Here is a 26305-nt window from a genome sequence, read left to right as displayed (position 1 = left end):
CGTGATCAGAATGTGCTAACACATTGGCTATTGGCTGTTATGAATTGATCATGGACAATCTTTCTGCTCACCCATCACAAATTCAGACTTTGCCCATCCCAAAGAAAGGTAGCAATCACATATCTGGGGATTCTCTGACCTAAATGGTCCTCACAACATCTCTTTGTTTTCTACCCTTGTACAGGGCTCTATACAGAAAGTTCTTTGTGGTAATTGTCTTCTTGTTCTATCTCAGTTGTAGAAATAGTAAGTCACTTACTGTCTGACCCAGATAGTCTGAGCGTGACTTTTAAACTCTTTTATTATTGTTATTTTTTTAAATGTTTATTTACTTTTGAAAGAGAGAGTCAGAGCAGGAGTGGGGGAGGGGCAGAGAGAGAGGGAGAGACACAGAATCCGAAGCAGGTTCCAGGCTCTGAGTTGTCAGCACAGAGCCCGATGTGGGGCTTAAGTCCACAAACTCCGAGATCATGACCTGAGCCAAAGTCGGCCGCTTAACCGACTGAGCCACCAGGCGCCCCAAGTCTTTTTTTTTTTTTTGAAAGAAAGAGCTAGTTAAACTAATACGGTTATGGCTATTTCAATAGTTATTTTATGAAATTGCCTTTGACATTGGTATCTGCATACTTGAAAACTAATTCTAACTCACTGGGAGGATCACTCTAAGTTTTAGAATTCCTTTGACCATAAGAAAACAAATACTCCTTGGTCTGAATTAAAAGTTGTATCTGGCATCCGAAGGATGGCTTGAAACAGCTGCCAGGCTTACTGGCATCCACGAGTGTGAGGGGGCTACAGGATGGAGCGTGGACTCTGTAGTGAGACGGCTTGGTCCTTGGTTCTTTTTTCTTTTAATGTTTTTGTTGTTTATTTTTGAAAGAGAGAGACAGGGTGCAAGTGGGGAAGGGGCAGAGAGAGAGAGAGGGAGACACAGAATCCGAAGCAGGCTCCAGGCTCTGAGTTGTCAGCACAGAGCCCAATGCAGGGCTGAAACTTGTGAACCACAAGATCATGACCTGAGCCGAAGTCAGATGCTTAACCAACTGAACCACCCAGGTGTCCTGAGATGACTTGGTTTGCTCCCTTATTCTGGGCAAGATACCTACTATCTCTGCGCTATTCACACGTAATGTGGGGGTAAATTATAGCACCCACCTCACAGAGATGTTGGGAGAATTAAGTGAATTAATTGTAGAAATAAATAAAATGCATAGAACAGAGCCTGGCAAATAGTAAGTAAATAGATAAAATAAATTTTATCTGTTATGTGTCCTTATCAACCTCACCAACCTCCAGGGGCAGGGACATTATTTACTCTCTGCCAGAATCCTATTGCAAGGGATCTGGACTTGGTCCCTGGGAATGAGTAAATCATCAAGGATCGGGGTCATGCCTGAGCACTGGGGTTCAATTTAGAGAGAACAAGACCATTTGGTAAGACAGAGTCTCCCTTGGTAAGACAGAGTCTCTGAGGGGCCTCGTGCCCTTGAAGAAACCAAATCCAGTAGGAAGACTAAACTTTCCTAAACATACACATTCCAAAGTTCCGGAGTGAGCATTTCATCCTCAGTAGATCCAGGGTTATGCTGATGAGTCCAGGCCTTTGGAAGAGGCACCCTGTACCTAGGATGAAATTGATCATAGGGGATCGTAGGGAATAGGAGGGGAAACTGAAGTAGCTCCCGTGAGCATTCTCTGCTGCTTTGACTTGCTCTGTTTAGACTTTCTTTAACTATAACCCCCAACCTTGCTGCTTGCTGATGCTGGGTTACTGGATTCCAGAGTCTACCCAGTCTTTTTCTGTTGCTATGACTTACATTCCCTGATTGCTTAGCTTGGTAATGATCCTGTCTGTTTGCCTTTAAGTTGCAATTTGATCCCTTAGAACAGCTCATGCTGACCTGTGGTCTGGCAACTAATGCTCAATCTTGGCCTATGATATTGTGCCTATGTTGATATACTCAACCCTATCTGTGCCCCCGTGGACACCTTGTATGTCCCCCAGCTCTACTGGGACTCCTGGCCAGCCCAAGATTTTCTTTCTCCAAAGGGAAAACATAGGTACACAGAAACTAAATTATTTGTTTAGGGAAATAGAGAAAGAGCTAGAAATTTAGCTGAGCCAGAATTAGAACCTTCAGATCACATGGCATCTAAAATATAGTAATCAGTAAGACTTCATTCTTAAATAAAATGTTGTTTTAATAAAATACTGCACATATATATTTTTCTTTTCAAAGATGTCATGACCAGGATGATTGGTGTGAATGGTAATATATGGCGAACTGTATAATTAGTAGCAAAAACAAGGACTCTCAAATAAATAGACTTTAACATTTTTTTAAGGCATATTCTACAAATCAACTGAGACTGAAGAACAGACAAGGAAGAGCTGACTTTTCCTCCAAGAATGTGCTCTTGGTTGGCTTGGGATAGAGAAAGGAGTCATATTTACCCTCTAGGAATCAAAAGTAACATTGGAGTGACCTTTTGGAGAGAGGAATCCTTGTCTCTCCCTGCCCTCTCCTCGCCTTTTTGCCCAAGATTTCAGAACTTAACTAGACCATACAAAGCACTACCCAGAGTTGCCTTTAGGCATCTGAGCATCCGACAGGATGTGGGGCTAGTGGAAAATTCTAGGGAAAGCAGAGCTGAGCTAACAAGGAGGAAGATCTAGTGTGATAGAAGAGAAGCTGACTATACCTGAATGCTCCGACCTAGTACAAATCTAGGTCTCTGTGGCCATTCAGAAAGCCTCGTAAATACAATGACCATAGGTATATAATAGAAAAATACAAGAAGCAGAATTACCCCACTAACTACCTATAATTAGACTTTAAGTTGGTCCCCCACTATTGAGAGTCCCTTACCTAAAGATTCAAATATGAACAAAGCCATTTAGGTATTGTTTAACATAAATTGCATGATACACAAGATCCTAAAAAGTCTTCCTTAATGGTCCTGCTTTCCCTATCAAATTCACTGCTCCTTTCCCTTGTCTGGGTAAGGATGGGGACAGGTAGAAAATTTTCAGTGGGGATCTCCCACCTGGGATGATGAACTGACCCTTCCTGGAAGTCTTGCTTTTGTATGTCTAAAAGAACAAGCAAGTCTTCAGGGAAAAATCCAGAATGACCGAACTTTTAACAGACAAGGCTTTCTCAGCTGACTCTAGCACCTCTGGCCCAAAACAGGCTGGCAGAAGATCCTAGCCATCCTCAATCGTTGGCACAGTCATTGACTTTGAATACTGAAGACTCCACATCCTTTACAAAGACTTCTTGTCTGGCTGGCCCAGGACCCGGGCAAGACAGTAGGGTATGAGGCTGACAGATGCCAGGGGCACCGCTGCACTCTTGCAGAAGGACAGGATGTAGAAGATCAGCTCAATTTGGGATGGGGGTTTCAAAGAGTCAAAGAGGTGCAGGAGGATGAGAGAGACCACAATACAGCTGAGGCGGAATGGGAACCACTTGCTAAGTGTGCCCTTGCAGCTCTCCCGATACATGCTGGAGTTGAGAGCCAGCCCCAAGCCGAAGAGGGTGCCCACATTCTTGAGGAGGCTGGCAAAGGGCGTGGTGTCAATGTGGACCCATTCTGGCCGCTCACACCATCTCCTGGCTTTTTCTAGTGTCCACAGGAGGTCTACACCCAACCCCTTTAGCAGCAGGTAAAATCCAATGGCAAAGCTGAGCAGGAAGAAGGTAATGAGAAAATATTTCTTGAGGCTGGCATTGTAGATGCTCTGGATGTGGCGGAAAGTTTCAGCAACAGCAATGCCTGAGTGGAAGAAAGAATGGCAGTGAAAAATTGGGGAAGACTCTGAACCTTCAGCTATGGGTGGGTTTGGAGCAATGGGTGACATATCATCCATCCTGCCATTGTGGCATTAAATCACAGACGCTAGAACAGAGGGTCACCTGGTTTATTCCCGTATGTAACTCCAGTCTGTCCTCAGCCATAGACTCTTTCAAATGGAAGAGTCATGTCACATACATTCTCCTACTTCATGCATCTTTCCCGTCGGGAGTTCTCATATTTCTACTTGAATGTCCACAGGTATGGAGAGCTCACTCCCATTTGGGCAGCCCATTTCATCTTTGAATGGATTCAATTTTTAAAAAATGTTTATCTTGAGACAGAGAGAGAGAGAGAGAGAGAGAGAGAGAGAGAGACAGCATGAGTGGAGGAGGAGCAGAGAGAGAGGAGGGAGAGAATCCAAAGCAGGTTCTGCACTAACAACGCAGAGCCTGACTTGGGGCTCGATCCCAGGAACCATGAGATCATGACCTGAGCCGAAGTCAAAAGCCAGAGCTCAACCAACTGAGCCACCCAGGTAACCCTGAATGGATTTGATTATTTTAAAAGTTCTTCCTTGTGCTAAACTGAAATGTGGCCCCCTCTAATGCCATCTGTTGATCTCATTTCTTTCCATAGGAGTTAAGTAAATCTAGAGCCTTGTTAACACATGTGAAGACATTCTTCTCCTCTCTAACCTAAACATTCTCAGGTCTTTCATATAACATGGCTTCTGGGCTCTTTCTCAAATATGGCACCCAGTGCTCAATACTACATTACAGTTATGGCTGTCATGAAATTGTTATCTCCCTTGTACTCAACACTCTTCTTGTAATGTTACTGTATTCTGCTCTTACCCATCTCCAGGGGGGAAATTCTACAATTTCCCTAAGGTCTTATATTCCAGTACCTCCCACAAAGTAAAGAAATTCTTTCTTACACTTAACCTAAGTCTTTTCTGCCCCTTATTAATGGGATCTAAGAAAACAGAAGTATAGTTGACCTTGGGTTTGATCTAGGTGGGTCCACTTATATGCAGATTCAAAAAAATGTTTATTTATTTTTGAGAGAGAGAGACAGAGCGTGAGCGGAGGAGAAGAGAGAGAGAGGGAGACACAGAATCTGAAGCAGGCTCTGAGCTGTCAGCACATAGCCTGACACAGGGCTCGAACCCACAAACCATGAGATCATGACTTGAGCTAAGTCGGATGCTTAACTGACTGAGCCACCCAGGCACCCCCATATGCAGATTTTTAAAAATAAATACAGTATAGTAATATAAATGTATTTTCTTTTCCTGCTGATTTTCTTAGTAACATTTTCTTTTCTCTAGCTTACTTTATTGTAAGAATGTGGATATAATACATATAACATACAAAATATGTGTTAGTCGACCATTTATGTTATCGGTAGGGCTTTCAGTCAACAATAGGCTATTAGTAGTTAAATTTGGGGGAGTCAAAGTTATATATGGATTTTCGGTGTGTGTATGTGTGTGTGTGTGTGTGTGTGTGTGTGTGAGTGAATGCCCCTAATGCCTGCATCATTCAAGTATCAACTGTATTAAGAACTCTAACCTTATAAGAAAAACCAACAGTGGGTTTGAAAATTAATTTACCCAAATAAAGAGCTTTTCTAGGACACTGCTAATTTGGTAGACTCCCTTAAAACTAAACTAGGGGCCATTTCCATTCAAAGACCAGTAAGAAATAAAGAATATACAAAGTAAGGAAATTTAGAGGCACCTGGGTGGCTCAGTAGGTTAAGCGTCCGACTTCAGCTCAAGTCATGATCTCATGGTTTGTGTGTTTGAGCCCCATGTGGGGCTCTGTGCTGACAGCTCAGAGCCTGGAGCCTGCTTCGGATTATGTGTCTCCCCCTCTCTCTGCCCCTCCCTGTTCCTCTCTCTCAGGAATAAATACACATGAAAACCTTTTTTTTTTTTTTTTTTAAGTAAGAAAATTTCATGTTAATTCAAGTGGGTAAGTTAACTTGATGTATTGCAACGTTTCTGAAGCATATTTAATTATGTAGATCTGGGCACTCCTATAGAAATGAATAGTTTCAAGTTGCCCACCCTTGACTTTCAACCCACTGAAATGCTAACAGCATTGGTTATGCCCAGAACATGGATGGAATGCCGGGATTTTGTCCTGGTTTGGGAGACACGGTACAGGAGGGGAGGAAGGGAGACAGCCAGAGCAGCTGATACCTGATAGGACTCCAGCGACAACCTGATGGGGAAAATGAGCAGCAAGGTAGATTCGGGACAAACAGACGTTCAGCTGCACTGCCCAGAATCCCAACCACAAAATGACGTTCAAGCACCTGCAACGGAAGAGGCAGTCATAACAGAACCCAGATACAGATCCTTCAGCAAAAAGAACAGCTCTGGCAGGAATGCTGACGCTTGGCAGACTTAGGTACAGTCAGTGGAATTTTTGTAAATTGAAGCCCGTACTCAAAAGCTCAGAGATACTGGTGTCACGTGGTGAACCCTTACATGTGTGAATGTTAAATATTTTATGTTTGATAATTAAGCGTTTGCACAGTGGCTGTATTCTCGGAATTCCCTGTAACAGGAATGTCTTATGTTTCTCTTTCTATTTTAACCTGAACAAGGTGACTCTTTGGTTGGTACAGAAATGGTTTTTTTGTTTGTTTTTGTTTTTGTTTTTTGTTTTAAACCTGCCACTACTGCACTACCTGACCCCGAGAAGCTCCTTTACCATATTAGGCTTTGTTTCCTTATCTGTAAAATTCAGGGTTGCTCTCATCAGTCCCTTCCAACCCTGACATTCTGTGACTCTAATGTTTGCTCTCCGCAGAAAGACCACAACTCTGCTCAGGACCAACCCAAGACAGGGTGGGCTAGGGGTGGGGAATGTGAGGAAGAGCAAGGGGTGTGTCAGTTACAGAGTCACCTCCTGCCCTCCACCACCCACACCCCAGTGCTGGGGGTTCTTACCGAAATCTGTAGGTTGGCTTTTTCTTTCCCCGAAACATAGAGAGGGTGGATGTGACCATCACATAGTATACACCTGCTGTACCCATGGCATGACCAGAGGGACTTCCTAAAGGATAGGGAAGAGATGAATGGATGAACTAAAGGTGAAAAGTCTCCATCTGGGAGACTGCTAGGGGATGTCGTCTATCTTATCCACCCACTCTTCTCCTCCTTCTCCTCCTTCTTCTTCATTATCATCTTCTAACATCCTATATATTTTACTTATGTATGATGATTTTGTATATTGTACTTGCATGCCTACACCCATGGCACACCACTTGAATTTTAGTTACACCAGGGCCGGAATCTTTGTCTGCTGTATTCACTGAGGTACTCCAACTTTCTGGAACAGTGTCTGGCACAGAGGAGGTGCTCAATGAATAACATCTGAATGAATGAATATGCTCTGAAGTGAACAAAGGGCTTATGAGAACAAATAACTAAGGTCCATGCCCTAGTTTGGGAGTCAGGGATAGGGTCCCTGAGGAAGGGAGGCTAGAGCCAAGACTTAAGGGTGAGCAAAGGGGTTGGATATTCCACCACCTACTGAAAAAGGAAATCTATCATTCGATTTTACAATAACTGTCTGGTTGTCACTAGTAAAGTACAAGCACAGTGGGGGGTTGTACAGGCAGCTCAGGAAGATAGATCTACTTGACCAGGCCTTGGGGAAGGATAGCCAGGGGCATAGGCTTCTACTGCTTTCCCTTCCCTGGGCCAAGGACCATAATGCAGTTACTCTCATGAGAGTGCTTGGAGAGTGCCCTTGCCTCTCCGGACTAACAATTTATGTTCTGGAAATATTAGGTGATTTCTTTTTTTTTTTTTTAATTTTTTTAATGTTTATTTATTTTTGGGAGACAGAGACAGAGCACGAGCGGGGGAGGGGCAGAGAGAGAAAGACAGAGAATCTGAAGCAGGCTCTAGGCTCTGAGCTGTCAGCACAGAGCCCGACACAGGGCTTGAACCCATGAACCATGAGATCATGACTGGAGCCAAAGTCAGCCACTTAACTGACTGAGCCACCCAGGCGCCCCTCTTAGGTGTTTTCTAATGTAGCAGCAATATGTTATTCAGAAGGCCTTCTTGAATTGAATTAGAATGGAGTTGTACCCAATTAAAGACCATGACAAAAGCTTGAAGGAGTGGCTCTCCTCATGTCCCCTCAAAGACAGCTTCATCTACAATGAATACTGATAGGTGTCCACAGTGAGCAAGATGCACCCAGCTTCTGTCTCTACAGGGGCTGGGACTCTCACCTGGTCCAGTCTCGCAGGTGACTGGGAACTGCTTTATCAGTGGCACGGAGGTGTTGCCGTAGTAGTCGGTGTCCATGACCCACCAGTATGGACGCTGTCCAAAGAGAATCCTGTAAAAAAGCAGACCCGGCGTCTGGAGTGACTGAAAGAACCCTTTTTTTTCTCAAAGCCCACACCTTTGAGAAGAGAGAGTAGCTTGGGGAGAAGATTCATGCGATCCTAAACAAAACCCTGTTAGCTTTGGTTGCCTCCAAGAAGGAGAACCGAGTGGCTGGAGAGCGGTAGTGGAGGGAGACTTTTTCTGGTACATTCTTTATACAACTTTTGAATTTTGAATATTTGAATGTATTATTTATTCAAACAGAAATAAATAAACCCAAGATCCTAAAAATCCATAGTAATGGAAGCTATGTGACTTAAAAAAAATTTTTTTTAATGTTTTTATTTATTTTTGAGACAGAGAGACAGAGCCTGAGCAGGGGAGGAGCAGAGAGAGAGGGAGACACAGAATCCGAAGCAGGCTCCAGGCTCCGAGCTGTCAGCACAGAGCCCGACGCGGGGCTCGAACTCACGAACCGTGAGATCATGACCTGAGCGGAAGTCAGACGCCCAACCGACTGAGCCAGCCAGGTGCCCCAGCTATGCGACTTTTTAAAAACCCCAGCAAGAATCTGTCTGGAAGGATGCATACATTACAGTTTGCAGCTTGGACTTGCATATCTTTCTAGGTCCCTATTCTCTTTCGTCAGGCCTCCGGGAGTCTTGGGTTTCCTCTGACATCAGAGAATGTGCCTTAGCATTCTAGGGAGAAGCACCCTCAGGAGACTTGGCCTCCTTGTTATAAGAATTGTTGTCTGTAAAGACATATATAGCTTCAAGTGCTTGCTTTGTATCCTCTCTGCTTTGGAACAGGGCATCTCACACAAACCACTTTGCCTTTAAAGTACTAGACACATTTTTCTTTGTGGAAACAGGTGTCAAAGGTCAGCCACTCCAGAGGTGGAATAGTGATTTTTCACCGAAATCAAAGACAGTCACTAACTCTGACCTCAGAGAAAATCTATGGTTCTTCAACCGAGATCAGATATTTGAAGTAACTCTTTAGCTGTTTACTTTTTAGGATCATGCTATTGAATAAGGGGACATTACAGACAAAACTTAGTCGATTTTTCAACAGAAGTTTCAGAAGCACATCAATATGCCTTGGGCCTCTGAGCCCCATGACAACTTTTTACCCTACTTTTAAAGGACTTTTATTGTTTATGACTAAAGAATATTAGAGCTAAAAAGGTCTCAGAATTACCTGACAGTAGACATAGACAGTTTTAAGGATGTTAAAGGTCTTAGATGGCCCAATCTCTTTATTGTCTAGATGAGGAAATAGAAGCCAAACCAGTGATGTTCTAGAGTCCGATGGTACTGGCTAACTATTGAGAAATATTTAGGATTTTTGCAAGCTTGACTGATGAGTAGATTGAAAGTGGCCCCAATGGGAATATATATATATATATATATATATATATATATATGTGTGTGTGTGTGTGTGTGTATTGTGTGTGTGTATACACACACACACGCACACACATATATATACAGCAGAAATTGACAAACGCTAAAATTAGGGCTTCCTCCTGCTCCCCGAGAGAGTCAATTCATCAGCACTGAACATAACGTAGTTCTTAAGAGCCTGACCTCTGAAACCAGCTTGTCTGGGCTTAAATGCTGCCTCTGACATTGACTGTCTATGTTGATCTAGTTGTGGTCACTTAACTCAGTGCCTCTGTCTCTTCATCTGTAATATAGTAGTAACCATCCCATAAAAAAGCACTTGGCACATGACCTAGTACCTACTAAATGTTCAATAAATGTTAACTAGAATTATTATTAAGGTCCCAGAGATAACCTAAGTTTACAGATTATAAAACAGAAACTCAGAGAGTTGCTTTGACTTGCCCAGGACATAGAGTTGGTAGGTGGCTGAACAAGGGTTGGAGCCCAGTTCTCTGGGTTACTTCTCATTTGTCCATGCAATAGGTTTTTGAATTATCTACATGCTTCCTGATTTCATGCATCATCTTTCTTCTTTCCTGCATCTATCTTTACATTGCCTATTCTGCTTCAAAGTAATAAAACTGTACTTCTTTGCTTATAAGCTAGAATTTCAGACTTTTCACTAAGTCCAGCTGGCCTTCCATCCATACGAAATAGCCTTGCCTGTATCTTCAACTCATTGACAGGGTTTTCTCTGTCTTCCCTCTTTATGTAGATGATCCAAAGTCAGGAGGGGAGTAACCTGTAGCTCCCCGAATAGCATGGAGAAGGCAACTTCCAATGGACAGACATTTCCAGAGAGAATGCCAGCCTCTTCCCTTGCCGATCTCCTCTCTGTCTGGCTCTTACTCACCACTTAAAGACGAGGTTGAGCCAGTCTCCAATCACAGCTACCCAGAGGAGTTTAATGCCCACAGCTTCGCGAAGATGGAACCAGATGGGGAAGAGGACATAGAAGGCATTCCTGAGGTCTGCAATCACGGACACCAAGATGAACCAATCCTGGGAGTCCTGGTAATTCACCTGGAGGTAGTGCGTTGACTGGATCCCAAAGTCATGAAGAACATTCATTCCTTTCTCCATCCTTACTCTGTGGCCCCTCGGGCACCCTTCAGCTGAGCCTTTGCAGTTATTACAGTCTTGGTGGTGATTGCTCTGCTATCAGCCTGTGCCTTGCCCCTGTTTTTATACACCCTGTATCCAGTCTGCAGGTCAACCCAGCCCTGCTCTTTGGACTCAAAAACCACTTTTGTCTAAAATCTATTGATCAAAGGTGCATCACCAGTAGGTTGATGCAAACATGTTCGGGGTGATTTACGTAAAATAGAAAAACGGGCACACAAAAACAGCCTGATTTGCCATGTACTCGGCAGGGCCAATGATTAACTTTGGCATGCTGCTTGATAGTTCAGGGGCTGCCTTCCTGGCTCCGAAACCCAGCCAGAGACACAGGACAGAGTCTAAATCTGCCATGGTTCTTGCAAAGATCCTGATTCCCTGTCTGCAAGTGCACTTATCTGAGGACAAAGAAAAGTCTTGGTACTCTAGCTATCATGTTTTAAGAGTATCACTTTTAAAATAAAGTAAATTCGGGGCGCCTGGGTGGCGCAGTCGGTTAAGCGTCCGACTTCAGCCAGGTCACGATCTCGCGGTCTGTGAGTTCAAGCCCCGCGTCAGGCTCTGGGCTGATGGCTCGGAGCCTGGAGCCTGTTTCCGATTCTGTGTCTCCCTCTCTCTCTGCCCCTCCCCCGTTCATGCTCTGTCTCTCTCTGCCCCAAAAATAAATAAAAAAAATAATAATAAAATAAAATAAAATACAGTAAATTCTATTGTACTGGGAGCTCTCACCTTGCTGGGCCTTTCTTAATGGCATAGAGTCTATGAAGTGCCTCTGATTTGGGAGATCAAACCCTCTTCCCAGTATTGGCTCTGTATCTCTTAGGGCAGGAAAAGAATCATCTTCAAATGCACTGATTAATTCATTTAATGTCCTTCAAGTTAGGACCTTTGGGGTTTTAACACATAAATTTAAACAGTAGAATGAATGTGTGCTCCTGCAAAAACAATGTGATGAATATATGGTTCTAAATAAAACCACCAGCAAATTGGTCAATGGGGACTAGGGAAAGGGCTTATTTTTTGAAAAAATGTATTTGGATATAGTTGACATGCAATGTTACATTAGTTTCAGGTGTACGATGTGGTGATTCAACATCTCTAGACGTTACACTGTGCTCACAAGTGTGGCTGTTATCTGTCTCCACGCAATGCTATTACAATGTCAATGACTATATTCCTTATGTTGTACCTTTCATCCCTGTAGCTTATTCATTCCATAACTGGAAGTCTGTATCTTCTATTCCTCTTCAATCAGTTTACCCATGTCCCTCCCTACCGTCCCCTCTGGCAACCATCAATTTGTTGTCTGTATTTTTCTGCCTGATTCTGCTTTTTGTGTCCGTTTATTCATTTGTTTTGTGTTTTAGATTCCACCATGTATGAGTGAAATATATGAGATTTGTCTTTCACAGTCTGACTTGTTTCACTTAGCCTAACACCCTCTAGGTCCATCTGCATTGTCATCAATGACAAGATCTCATCCTTTTTTATGGCTGAGTAATATTTCTGTGTGTGTGTGTGTGTGTGTGTGTGAGTGTGTATGTGTGCATGTGTGTCTTCTTTATCCATTTATCTATTGATAGATAGTTGGTTTGCTTCCATATCTTGGCTATTGTAAATAATGCTGCAATAAGCATAGGGATGTGTATGTCTTTTTTGAACCAGTGTTTTTGCTTTCTTTGGGTAAATGCTCAGTAGTGGAATTATTGGGTCATATGGTATTTCTATTTTTAATTTTTTGAGGAACCTCCATACTGTTTTCCACAGTGGCTGCATTTATTCTCATCTACAGTGCATGAGAATTCCTTCTTCATCACATCCTTGCCAAAACTTGTTATTTCTTGTTGATGATGTTGTTGTTGTTGTTGTTGTTTTAGCCATTCTGACAGGTGCAAGGTGATTTTTTTAATTAATTAATTAATTAATTATTATATTTTTAAATTTACGCCCAAATTAGCATATAGTGCAATAATGATTTCAGGAGTAGAATCCAGTGATTCATCCCCTACATATAACACCCAGTGCTCATCCCAACAAGTAGCCTCCTTAATACCCCTTGCCCATTTAGCCCACCCCCCAGCCACAACCCTTCCAGCAACCCTCAGTTTTTTCTCTATATTTAAGAGTCTGTTACGTTTTGTACCCCTCCCTGTTTTTATATTATTTTTGCTTCCTTTCCCTTCTGTTCATTTGTTTTGTATCTTAAATTCCACATATGAGTGAAGTCATGATATTTGCCCCTTTGAAACAGCACATGTGTATCCTTTGGATAAATATCTAGTAGTGCAATTGTTGGATCGTAGGGTAGTTCTACTTTTAATTTTTTTAAGGAACCTCCATCCTGTTTTTCAGAGTGGCTGCACCAGTTTGCATTCCCACCAGCAGTGCAAAAGGGTTCCTCTTTTTCCACATCCTCACCAGCATCTGTCATTGCCTGAATTGTAAATTTCAGCCATTCTGACTGATGTGAAGTGGTATCTCATTGTGGTTTTGATTTGTATTTCTCTGATGATGAGTGATGTTGAGCATTTTCTCATGTGTCAGTTGGCCATCTGGATGTCTTCTTTGGGAAAGTGTCTATTCATGTCTTTTGCCCATCTCTTCACTGGATTATTTGTTTTTTGGGTGTTGAGTTTGATAAGTTCTTTATAGATTTTGGATACTAGCCCTTTATCTGATATGTCGTTTGCAAATATCTTCTCCCATCCTGTCGGTTGCCTTTTAGTTTTGCTGATTGTTTCCTTCACTGTGCAGAAGTTTTTATCTTGACGAGTTCATTTTTGCTTTTGTTTCCCTTGCCTCTGGAGACAAGTTTAGTAGTAAGTTGCTGCGGGCAAGGTCAAAGAGGTTTTTGTCTGCTTTCCCCTCTAGGATTTTGATGGCTTACATTTAGATCTTATCCATTTTGAGTTTATTTTTATGTATCCTGTAAGAAAGTGGTCCAGGTTCATTCTTCTGCCTGTTGCTGTCCAGTTTTCCCAACGCCATTTGCTGAAGAGACTGTCTTTAATCCATTGGATCTTCTTTCCTGCTTTGTCAAAGATTAGTTGGCCACACTGATATCTTTTTTAAAGTATTTACTTATTAAGTAATCTCTACACCCAGTGTGGGGCTTGAACTCACAACCCCAATATCAAGAGTCAGATGCTCCTCTGACTGAGCCAGCCAGGCCCCCCTGTAAAGTGATATTTTATTATGGTTTTAATCTGCATCTTCCTTAGGGGATTCTGTATTTTGAGCTTTCTTTCATTTGTAGTTGGAGATTATAAATATCTATATATTATATATATTATATATTTATTTTATTTATATTATATATGCATAAAATAGTCACCAGGAAGTCAATACAATTTTGTTATAGTCCTGGATATAGACAAAGAATAAATAAAAGTAACAAGTACCAAGTTATGAGAAACAATGCTACCTGCTCACCTGCATGAGCAGAAATCATTGTGTAGCAATGCACAGATCAAAACCTCACACACTTGGGTCACCTAAAACTCTGAATGGAGCAGGGGCTGAATCAGGTGACAGACTGACATTTTCAAGGATTAGAGCTACTGGGAATAAAGCTTTTCAAAACTTGCTTGGATTTCCCTTCAGCAAGTACAAGCCTTGTAAGGGGTGGGTCGGGGACAAGGAAAAGAAACTCAGAGCCAATGAGTCTGTAGCAAAGGTTGACAACATTCCATACTGGAAATGATTAAAACATCATCCAAGAGGTATGATCTGGAGTTTCATCCCCACCTCCCCTGGTCTCCCACCCAGCTCAAGCCAACTCCAACTGCCCTTGACCACATTGTATTTGCTGGTCCAAGCAACCCTACCCTGCCACCTCCAGCCTAGAGAGCTGGTGATGGTGGTCGTGGTGACTGTGGGGGCAATGCAGTTGGGCATGTACTTGGAAGTATTGTGGAGGAGAGCATTATGCATTGTCAGGACTGTGAGGCCACAGACAGTAGGCCCCATCAGAAGAGATGGCCCCTTCCTTTTACTCAGATAAGCCTTCCTCAAAAGTATTGAGTAACTATTGTGATGATCCCTGGAGTTTTTATGATCTGAGGTGATTCGAGGGTGAATAGGGCAGCTCCTCTGACCAAACACTCAAAGGCCACTGTCTGGGTCTACACAGGGTTGCTAAGAGCCAGAGACTCTGAGTCGAGTAGAGTTCCATCATGTGTTCAGCAGATGGGGAACCAGTGGACAGCCTTACCTTCTGGAGGAACCACAGAGAGATTGTTCGTGCTGATAAAGGGTCAAGATGGAGCTGGTACCCCCTTCTGGGCACACGGGGCAGCCTTCTGGCAGGCTGCCTGCCAGGGAGGGGGACCCTCTTGGTCAGAGCAATTGTGTACATCATAAGACCATTTGCTAGTGTTTATCTTTCCACCCTCCAGCTCCTTCCTGCTGCCTCTGGCAAATTTGTATCATGTGCAGGAAAAAATGAGGCCCCAAAAGACCTGAGCTAGAAATCTGTCAGCTAGAAAGCTGACTGAAGAGAGACATTGTAGAGTTCTCAGATCCTCAAAGGACTTGTGGATATTTGAGGTGAATATTGTGGAGAAAGCATTTGAGTTGCTAGAGATTTGGGTGAGGATCCACTCATTTGAAGACCTGTGTCCCAGAGGCAGGGTTCCATCATTTCCCCTACCTCCTGTCAGCTTCTTCAAGAAGCTTCCCAGTTTAACTAAACAAACATTTCCTGAGTAAAGCACCTTGCCTGGCTCTCTGAGGATCCAGAGTCAAATCCCCTGTGTTCTCGGGGGACCTTGACAATGTAGTGGGGCAGAGAGGTCAAGTATTCAACAGCTATGTCAGTTGGGGGATCCTTAAACCAAAGCTGAGTCCTCAGTGGATTCAGAGTCCTTATTATTTTGTCTTCAGTGGAGATGACTCAAGACTTACTAAGCCTTCTGGGGAAATGACCAACTGACTCTGGGAAGCAATGAAAATGGAAAATTATAGAGGCCCTTTTTTGACAGGTATACTAGCCGGGCACTCCTCAGGCACTTTCTCCACAAACAGAAACTCAGAGGCTTGGAGATCTTGGTTTGGGAAGAACATGAAGGAAAGGGGCCAGAAAGTACAGTCTGGTTTGCTACTAAAAAAGCACAGCTGCTTCCAGTGTCCTGGCACCTTCTTCTCCAAGAACAAGGTTGACTCATTCACTCAAACAAGTTTATTAGCCGACAGGAAAGTAAAGAGGAAAAGGAGCCAGAATTCACCACACACCTCATCCAAAAACTGCATTTCTTACCAAAAAGAAATTCTGACTTCACTTCCAGCCAAGTCCTGTATTCTGGTCGGGGCTCCGGGCTCTGTTGAGGAAGGAGATGCCTTTACCTTGTATCACTAGCGAGGGTCTTGTCTACACACTGTAGCAGGGATGCAAAACCCAGCTTTGATCTGCAGCTTTGAGCGGGGTAGACTTCTCTGAAGGGTAATGGGCCAAACTGTACAAGATAGAGCTTTATTATTTTTTTCTAATTTCTTTATTTGTTTTTTGGGTGGGTTCCCCCCCCCCCCTACCAAGTGATCACTGGGGGTAGGTGTTTATGGGTAGACAGTAGACACTGGCTGGATTGACTGCTGTCACCTTTTAAGCGAGTGACCCAGTTCATTTTTTACAAAAACATGTTGGGAAAAACAGGTAAAGGGAGATATGGATTAATCATTGTCAACCAGTGAAAATGGCTGACTTATCTCTGGCTTGGTGAGAAAGTTCAGCTTCAGGACCTTGAACTGTGCATTGATTGACCAGGCTGGGGGAGCATGGTTCATGTCTCAGGATGGGCTGGACATTTTGTCCACAGAAAAACACTGGAGGGCATTTGCTTCTTTGTAAACAGTTAAGAACTCCCCTCTCACTACCTTTCTCCTGCCACCCCAAGGTCTGTCTTCTACTAACATATGATGAATCATCAGAACTTTTGCAGGAATCACAGATTCCTATCTTTTGCCTGCCCCCATCTTGCTTAACCGTCCTCCCCAAAGGAGCTGTTGCTTCTTCCAGAGAATATCCTGTTTCCACAAATGGTCAACCAGCCCCCTCACCGCCGGGTGGTAGACATTTCTCTCACTCTTCTTCAACCCTTTGGCCCTGCCAGATCACATGAACGTTCAGGACAGTTCCTGCTGTCAAATGCAATCCTCCCCCACCAGGGGTTAAACTTTTTTGATGGTGCACACCAGAGGCAAGGGAAGTAAGCCTCCAAAACACTGGTCAGAACTTTTTGCAAAAAGCTCATCTTCCCCTTTGTTCTGGTCCGTAGCTCAGAAGCAAAGAGGGGCTGTCTGAGGAGAGACGGGAAATGTGACTCAAGCTGAGAATCCAGCCTCAAACAGCTGTCCCTCCTTGCTTCCACTCACTGGATTCTTTAAAAGAATCCAGGGGACCAAGGAAAGAAGGAGGGGAGGGAAACCAAGTCAGGTCGCAGCCAGGGCTCAGCCTGGTGGGAAGTGGAGTGAGGTGAGGGGGTGCGGGGCAGAAGGAGGGTCTTGGTTTTCCTTAGAAGATTTTCAGAAACACCCTCAGGCCTCCAGCAGGCAGCCCAGGAGACTGCCCGCCCCCCCCCCCACCACTAAGATTTAAAAGGAAAAGAAAAGATTACAAAGGAAGATTAAAGAGCTGTGTGACCTTGACTGAGTCGCTAGAGTTGTCTGGGTTTTACTTTTGTCAACAATTAAGTAATAACACTCAGCGTTAACATTCTGAGTCTTAGGTGCTCCTTTGAAAGTGACTCCAGTGAGGCGGTGCCTGACTTTTAATAATCTAACAGAAGTAAATGATTCATTACTGCCAGAAGGAAAAGATAAATGTATTCATATCTTTTTAATTAAAATATTTTCAAAAGTAATGTAGTCACGGGGCGCCTGGCACGCTTGGTCGGTGGAGCGTGTGACTCTTGATCTCAGGGTAGTGAGTTCAAGTCCCACACTGGGTGTAGAGATGACTTAAAAAAAAAAAAAAAGTAATGTAGTCACATAGTTTTTAGAATTTCAGAGTTCAAAGGAGTATTCAGTGAAGGCAGTTCTTACACCCACCTCTGGGCACCTTCCAGACACCAGGGCTGCCGGAGCCCAGCCGAGACCTGATGAGCACTGAGAAACCCCAGGGGATCTCCAGTGGCAGCAAGCTCCCTGCACGGATGCTGGCATCCAGCCCAGATGTAGGATGGAGGAGGGGGCCATCCCCTCCCCCTGTTCCCTCCCCCCCCTTCTTTTTCTCCCCCAGCTCCACCCAGTAGTCCTCTAATCAACTCTTTCTTAATGGCTGCAGAATTTTTATCCCAACAAAAACACCATGTTGTAAGTCAGTTATTAGGCCTTCCCTCTTCCGGAGCTTAGCCGGGGGGAGATAATTAGGAAATCAGTAGTCTTGGACCTTCTTAACCCACACCTTACCCCCCTCTGAGAATTCCCAAATGAGGACCACAGTGCAGAGAAAGAGGAAGAGGTGAGGCCCAGAATTGTCCTGAAAACAAACAGTGAGGTTTCCCCGCCCCCCAGGCCTGGAGAGGGACAAGGAACTATTCTGAGCTATGAAAACACAGCAGGGCTCTGCTAGGAAATAAACAGCCGTCTGTCCCGCCAACGCCTGTCTCCTTGGACACGAGTCCTGACAGCACCCGATCTCTGGCCAGCAGGCAGGAGACAGGGAGAAAGGCAGGGAGACTCTTGCGTGCCTCCCTCCTCTAGGATGAAAGGGAAAGACAGTGTTTGTTTTATTTTTAGGATTTTAAAGATTTCCTTCACTTTAGAAGGTTTGAAGGAGGGTGGCACTGGGGTCACGTAAGTCCAGGGGATCTCTCCAACCTTGAATTCCGGAGAGCAGGAAGCCTGTTGCTCACTCCTCAACCCCGTGCAATGTCAGTCTCCTCTGCTCTACTGGGAAGTCACCATGACCGTCTCACTGACACTTCTGACGGCCACCTTGAAACATTCACCCGCTCTGTGTTCAGTGCGACTCCAGCAAGCTCTTCTTTCCTTTCTCCTCTTCCTCCTGCCATAGCATGATGTTGGGCCCTTCTTGGACACCACCTGGATGTCCCATACATTCCCCAAATCCACGGGTTCCTTCCAGACCTGTTCCTCCTCCAGACTTTCTTGCTTTGCTTGTGTACCTCCTCTTCTCCTGCCATCCTCCAGGCACTGAGCCTGGCGACCTTTGGGTCATCCTTGAGGCTGCCTCATCGGGTTCTGACCATATATTTTCCACTCTTGCTGCTCCTTGTCAATCTCCCTGCCTAGACCTGTTAGCCCCTCCCTTACCTAATGATCTACTCCCTTTCCCACTCCCAGCCCAAGCCATCTGATACACTACTGGTAAAAGAGCCTTCTTACAACACAATTCTTCTCACCTGTCACCTGAAAAATCTCCAGTGGCTCCCCATTGCCTCCAGAGTGAAGTTCAAATTCAAGCTGACTCACAATCAGACCAGGTTATCTTTCTAGCCTTATATCTCCAATCTCTCCTTCATGGATCCCTTGTTCCAGTTATATATCAAATGGTTTGGATTCCCCAGAGGAACCTTGGGTTTCCTAAATTTGCACTTCCCTCTACCTGGAGTACAATTTTCCCCATCTCCAGGTGTCCAGATTCTAACCATGTTCAAGGCCAAGCTAATAAAGCCTTCTCAACCCACTGATGTGCACCCTTTCTCAGATACAAAGGATCACACTGACTGAACTCCCTTAGCACTTTACTGTTCTATCTTGGGGCACTAATCTTGTTCAAACCTTGCATTACCGTTGTTTCGCATATGTCTCAACATTTTTCCTGCTATCTTGAGCCCTGAGGACCAAGAAAACATCTCTTCCAGCCTTCAGAACTGAGCTCTACTTGTAGATCTGATATCAGTATGGTAGCCTGTGTAGGTGGCTGTGATGGGTTTTCCCATCATTGACATATGCCTTTTTGTGTTGTGACTTTGCCTCTCTTCCTATCAAGATGTGAACTTTTTATCTCCAACCTTTGAATCTGAGCTTGATCTTGTGCCTTGGCCAATGGGACCTTAGCAAATGTAATGCAAGCAGAGGCTTGAAAAGTATTCGTTCACTAGGATTTGTCCTTTTTGGGTTGCAGTGGGAACCCTGGACCGCAGAGGGGAGAAGTCAAGGCTGGTCTGTGGAGACTCATTGCTGTGAGTGACCTGAAAGCCAGCCCCAGCCATCAGACATGTGAGTGAGGCCGTCTTAGACCATCTGGCACCAGTCCATCTGCTGGATATCTGCAGCCCTGTGAGTGATCCCTGGTGACTCCAGCAAAAGAACTTCCCAAATGAGCCCAGGCCTGATGGCTGACCTATGGAAAACTGAACAAATAAAATGGTTTGTTGTTTTAAGCCATTAAGTTTCAGGGTGGTTTGTTATGCAGTAACAGAAACACCCAGCAGGTGCTCGTTAAAAAACTATTAAATACTAGCTAGTATTCATTGAGCATTTACTATACGTCAAGAACTAGTTTTGAAAAATTACATGGATTAATGCATTTACTCCTCATAAGAATTCTGAGGTAGATTTTATTACTGTCCCCATCTTACAGGTGAGGAAAGTGAGGTACAGAGATGTCAAATAAGTTGCCCAAGGTGTAAAAATTACCAGATCTAAACCCCAGCAATCTGGTGCCAGAAGCCACCCTATAAAACCATTATACCGTGTTGCAGAATGAGGAAAACATGAACTCATGGAGTTGCTGCCTCAGAAACACCCTTCCCCACATGCATGCCAAATTCTATGGCATTTGGGGTCCAATGCTCAGTGTCTGCCTCTAACCCTCTCACCCCATGCTCCTTTGGGTCTATTCCAGGCTCTGAGCCTCTCCTGTGTGTTTCAGGGAAATCCCAGGATGGGGAATTGATTTCCAGACCTGCCAATGTACACCTACGCAGAAACCCTTCTGTCCCATCTCCTCTGTTCCTGCGACCTTTGTTAGGTTGTTGATTCCTGTGGTGGAGGTCTCATCTGGAGAGGGAATGCTCAGGTTCAGCGTGTCAGTATCGCCCTTTGGACCCATGTCCTGGCTTAACCTGTACAGCCAGGGTGATTTTCTCCAAAGACTCAGAATCTTTGGGCTTCCTTAGACCTTTCTTTCTGAGTTAGTCAAAGGAAAAATTGGATACGAAATGGCTTTTTACAAGACCAAGAATTACTTGAATATACCAACAGTTATTGTTTGCTCAGATTGCAACAAAGATGTATTTAAGCACCCATAATGGGCATGACACCATGCTGAGCACCAGGCCAACGGGGCCAACAAGACATGGTTCTTGCCCCAGAGAGCTCAGTCTCTTGGATGGGGAGTGAAGGGAAGATATGTGTAGATAATGAACTAGAATCCAGTGCATGAACCTCTTCTATAGGGTTCTGTCCAACGTACTGAGACACCAGGGACAACAAACCAACTAGGTTTGCTCAGGGGGTGGTATTTGAGTTGGGTTTTAGAGGATGAATAAGCATCACCAGAAGAAGAAGGGAGGAAGGCAGAAGAGGGAGGAACCAGAGGAAGGCAGGAGGGAGTGCATGGGCAGAGGTGTGAATGGATTGGAATGGAGTGGGGAAGCACACACAGTTGGGCCATCTGGAGTTCAGGACACCATGATGGCAAGAGGTGCTGAAACTGATATACCTGACAGAGAGTGAGGAGCTCCAAAGATTTATAAGCATCAGTTGGCAGAAGGAAAACTATAGGGGGAGAAGGGAAGGAAGGTGGGGATTTGCTTACAGTGAATTTCTGCTCTGGAAGTTAGAAGTGAAGTCCAGGCAAGGCTGGGTGGGTTGTATTGAGAGAGTCTGGCTGATGTCTCCAGGACACCCTGGTTCTTTGGTGAATTCACCACAATTCAAGGGAGGAAACTAAATCAGAAACCGGATTCACGAGATCACCAAGAGGGGTGCGGTTCATCTTTCCGGGAAGATCTAACTTTACCAAAGTAACACCTACAGGCTAATCTTTATTTATAGTAACTGTCAAGGCAAAAGCAATTTTTATCAGAATACCAATTAGTTCATTTACACAAGGGGTATAATTGACTTGCCTGTTTTCTTCCCATGACCAAGGTGTGGTGGGAAGCTAGCCCGAGGAGCTGTGAATCAGAATCAGCAGTTGGTCATGAGATGGGTTTGCAGGGACTTGTGCCTCCATCCAAGTGGCTACTGTGCCTCCAGGGTTGGACTGGCCTTGGGCTGGGTCCTCTGTTCTAGACATGGTAGGATTGTCCTGCCAGGACAGACTCTGTGCCTTCTGTGCCTTCCAATGAACACATTATTTATGTATCTTAGATACATTCTTTCTATATTTTTATATATCAAGCCTCCTCTGGCAGACTTGGAACTGAACTACTGTCTCAGGGTTTTCTCAACTTTGGATATATGTTAGAATCACCAGGGGGGATTTAAAAGCTGCTAATAGCTGAGCCTCATTCTCAGAAATTCTGATTTTATTGGTTTGAGGTACAGCCTGGGTATGTGGAGTTTTACAAGTTCCGCCAATGATTTAATACATAGTTAAGGTCAAGAAACTTTGCTTTTTAAGGCAACTGTGCATATTTCTGCTGTGGTCCATTGAGTGTTGATCTTGCTCTTAGAGGGTCATTTACCATGCATCAGGTGCCAAATTCAACAATGATTCTCAAGCATCACCTGCCTGCCAGTGAAGAGCAGCGATGCAGGAGAAAACAGCCAGGTATAATTCCATGAAGACCTGGGTTCAATCCCAGCCCCACAGCTTACTAGCCAGATGACTTGGGGGCAAGTTACCTAATCTCTTTGAATATTAGTTTTCTCATCTGTAAAATGGGAATAATAATATCTGCTTCTCAAGGTTGTTATGAGGCAACAGATGGAAATAAGCTCACCCGTGGTAGTCTCCACCATACTGGCTTCATTTCAATGGGAGAAGCAGGAAAGACTGAGATATCACTTTCCTTGAGGGTCCTTAAGAAAGGGGGAGTTTCCCCATCATATTCTGGCCCACAGACATAAGGTTGCAAAGTATGAGAAACATGCCAAGGACAGGTGTCTAGAATATAAGCCTCATAACAGATTTAGATGTGGGGAGGAAGAATTCTACTGAACCTGCAGATACCCACCCACAGAGCCTGAGTGGAGCACACATGGCCAGCCATTGGCCACAGGCCAAGTGTTGGAGTGGGGACATGAAGCAGGTGCCACTAAGAGGTCAGCTCACATGGATAATGTGTATTTGTGTGTGTGACAGTGGTCGAGGTCCTTTTAGTGGGGTCTGTAGGCCCGAGGGTCACCAGAGGGCCCACATTCCCAAAGTTCTCTCCCCCTCACTGGGTTCCTCCTATACCTTTGCTACTCTCGCCCTTTAGATCTCTCTGGGCTACATTCCTCAGTGTCTGGTTGTTTTATTTTCTTGTGGCTGGAGGGTGTGTTCCCAGTAGGGCTATGCAATGGGGCTGCCTCGAGGCTTTTCCTGAGAGTTCCCTGTGCACACACTCTTTTGCAGTGGCTCCAATTGTCTCCTCTGACCCCAGTGGGGAGCCCCATCACACACTCACCGGTTAGCAGGTGAGCCACAGTAGCAGGGCCCCTCACACAGACTTCAGCCTGGGGGACACATGTCCCCTCCCCCATCCCTGCATGTGAAGAAGCAGAGGTGGAACAGCCAAGAGAAGCATCCCTGGCTCCCTCCACCACATTTGCTTGGCCATGAGGGAAGGGAAGATGAGAACATCTATACCCGTCTTGGTCCAAATTTCTTCACATAAGAAAACACAAGAAAGTCGAAACAGGATATTATCTGGGCTGAAAGAATAAAGAGACACTAAATCACTGAGCCTAGAAACAAATGGAAGGAAGCATCAGCAACTACCTTAACCAGCTCTGCCTTAACCCCTTCCGCATCTGAGCACTTTTCACGATACCCTGTTGCTGTTCTCGAACTGAGAGTGTGGCTCTTAATGGGGTTCTTGAGCAAGAGGCTAAGAAAATTCTGGAGACATCTTTGGTGCAAAAAGGTGATTTTATTGAAGCATGGAGACAGGACCTTTGGGCAGAAAAAGCTGCATGGGGGTTGTGAGGAGTGACTGATTATATACTTTTAAGTTAGTGAGGGTTAAGGGTAGGGTAAGTCTCTAAAGAATTTGAAAGTAAGGCTTTCAGGACCTTGAGGGGCTAGCTACTGCTAAGATAAGGTTACTTTTAGTCTTTAATAAAACCAAAACATTAAGGCAGTAAGGCAGTAAGGCAGCCATGAGTTCCCTGAGCAAGGTCACACTCTGCGTGTTTCAGGTGTCTACCAGTGGGCTGAGAGACAGATCTAATTCATGTTACATTTCTCTTGCTGTTGTTCCCCTCATTGGCTCCCATGGCTTTTAGTCTTTGTATGGAGGCCCCTTTTCCAGAACTTAGTTCCTTTCCAGCTCACCTGGTTGAGCCTGAGAGTGTAGGCAGCTGTTGAGGGAACCACAAGATTTCCATGGTGTCTGAGCTCTGGGTTTGCCATTTCTCTCTGGTCACAAGCTGAGCAGGACCCAAATTTCTGTGCCCTCAGTTGCCCTCTTGCCCCAGCCTGCCTTCCCTGAGGGCTGGGTCAGTGGTTTGGGCTTCCTCCTGGGGAAGGAACCCCCTCTCCTCCTGACTCGACAACCCCCTTTTCTAGAAAAGAGACTGAGAGAAGTAGGCATGCTGTAGAAGCAGAGGTGTAGACACCACATAACACATGGTTTCTCTGGTCTGGAAGCACCTGAGAAAGCTTGGTCTTTGAGCCCTACCTCTTCCCCACCTTACTCCTGCCCCCATACTCTTTTCTGGAAAATGTTCCAGTTCTTATTTATGCCCATCCATAGTCCACATGTCAGGAAGGCCAGTGGGGATGGGAGGTTCTGGAGGCTACTGCCAGACCAGGCTGGGCCAGTCCTCACTGGGACACCCCTGGCTCATTGGCATGCCCTCCCCTGACCAGACAGCTCCTGGCCTGGGGGCCAAGCTCCTGATGCTTTTTGGTTCCTACCTTTGGTGACATTTTGGTCATTCATGTTGGCTGCTGCACAGTAATAGAGGCCACTGTCACTCATAGGCCCTGGGAACAGATGGCCTTTCACCATTCCACTTACAAAACCTCCTGAACTGCTGCAGTCACTTGACCATCCTGCCCCCTCTCAAAAGCACACTCCACATGGTTACGTACATGGCAAGAGCTCAGAAGAACATTTGGCAGTGTAGACAGATGACGGGAGGAGCATTTTTGTTCTGATAGTGAGAAGAGGGAAATAGCAGGGAGTAGAAGTTGAAGTAGCAAGAGGAAGGGAAGGAGGAAGAGGGGGAACAAAGGGAGGAGAAGGAATGTGCAAGAACAAGGGAACATAACGACGGAAAAGCGCCTTCCTGGCTTCTAGGACACGGGCCTAGTGGGGACCCTGCCCTGGTACTTGAAAGAACAGGTGGTCCATAGAGGCCTCATCTTCAAATTCAAGGCCCAAGGGCAGAGGAGGAGCTGGGGAGGCCCCAGCAAGCTTCTGAATGTACTTAGTGACACTGAACTGTATGTTTAAATTTGGGCAATTTGTAAATTTTAGGTTATGTATGTTTTAGCACAATAGAAAAAAAGAAGAACAAGAAGAAAAGGAAAGGAAAAGTAATGATACAGCCACTTTGGAAACCAGCCTGCGGTTCCTCAAAAGGTTAGGGACAGGGTTTCTATACGACCCAGCAATTCCACGCCCAGGTATGTATGTACTGAAGAGAAATGAAGACACATGTCCTCACAAGAGCTTGTATGTGAATGTTCACAGCAGCTTTTTAAAATAAACTTTTATTTACTTGTTTGTTTGTTTATTTTAATGTTTGTTTATTTTTGAGAGAGAGAGAGACAGAGACAGAACGCGAACGGGAGGGGTAGAGACAGAGAGGGAGACACAGAATCCGAAGCAGGCTCCAGGCTCTGAGCTGTGCGCACAGAGCCCGATGCGGGGCTCGAACTCACAAACCGTGAGATCATGACCTGAGCCGAAGTCGGAGGCTTGACCAACTGAGCCACCAAGGCGCCCCCACTGCAGCTTTACCCATAAAGTGGAAACCACCCAAATGTACATCAGTGGAAGAGTGGATGAACAAAATGTGGTCTGTCCAGTGGAATCGCATTCAGCCATGACACAAGCTACAAAATGGATGTACCTCAGAAGCAAGATGCCGCGTGAAAGGAGCACAAAAGACCACATACAGTGTGAACCTGTTTATATATGAAATGTCCAGATTATAAACAAATCTATAGTGACATAAACACTAGTGGTTGCCTAGAGCCGGGAAGGGGTTGGAGGGAAACAGGGAGCGACTGCTAACGGGCCTGAGGTTTCTTTTTCGGATGATGAAAATGCTCTAGAATTGGATAGGGGTGATGGTTGCACACTTTGTAAATATACCAAAACCCACTCAATCTTACATATTGACAGGGTGGATTTAATGACATGTGAATCGTTAAAAAAAATCTTGTTACAAAAAATAAGATGAAGGGCACCTGGCTGGCTCAGTTGGTAGAGCATGTGACTTGATCTTAGGGTTGTGAGTTCGAGCCCCACATTGGGCGTGGAGCCTACTTAAAAAACAA

General features: G+C 44.7%; 1 protein-coding gene across 1 annotated transcript; it reads right to left on the bottom strand.

The window, feature by feature from the left end:
- Nucleotides 1-2926: 2926 nt before the first annotated feature.
- Nucleotides 2927-10803, bottom strand: G6PC1 (glucose-6-phosphatase catalytic subunit 1). Its single transcript, XM_007087683.3, has 5 exons — nt 10469-10803; nt 8065-8174; nt 6767-6872; nt 6011-6126; nt 2927-3780 (listed from the first exon to the last, which is right to left on the bottom strand). The coding sequence occupies exons 1-5, from the start codon at nt 10696-10698 to the stop codon at nt 3269-3271; spliced, it is 1074 nt and encodes a 357-aa protein (XP_007087745.2). The 5' UTR covers nt 10699-10803; the 3' UTR covers nt 2927-3268.
- Between the last annotated feature and the right edge of the window lie 15502 nt (nt 10804-26305).

This window comes from Panthera tigris, chromosome E1 (assembly GCF_018350195.1).
Source record: "Panthera tigris isolate Pti1 chromosome E1, P.tigris_Pti1_mat1.1, whole genome shotgun sequence".
Taxonomy (NCBI): Eukaryota; Metazoa; Chordata; class Mammalia; order Carnivora; family Felidae; genus Panthera; species Panthera tigris.
This window is presented reverse-complemented; position numbering and strand designations above follow the sequence as displayed.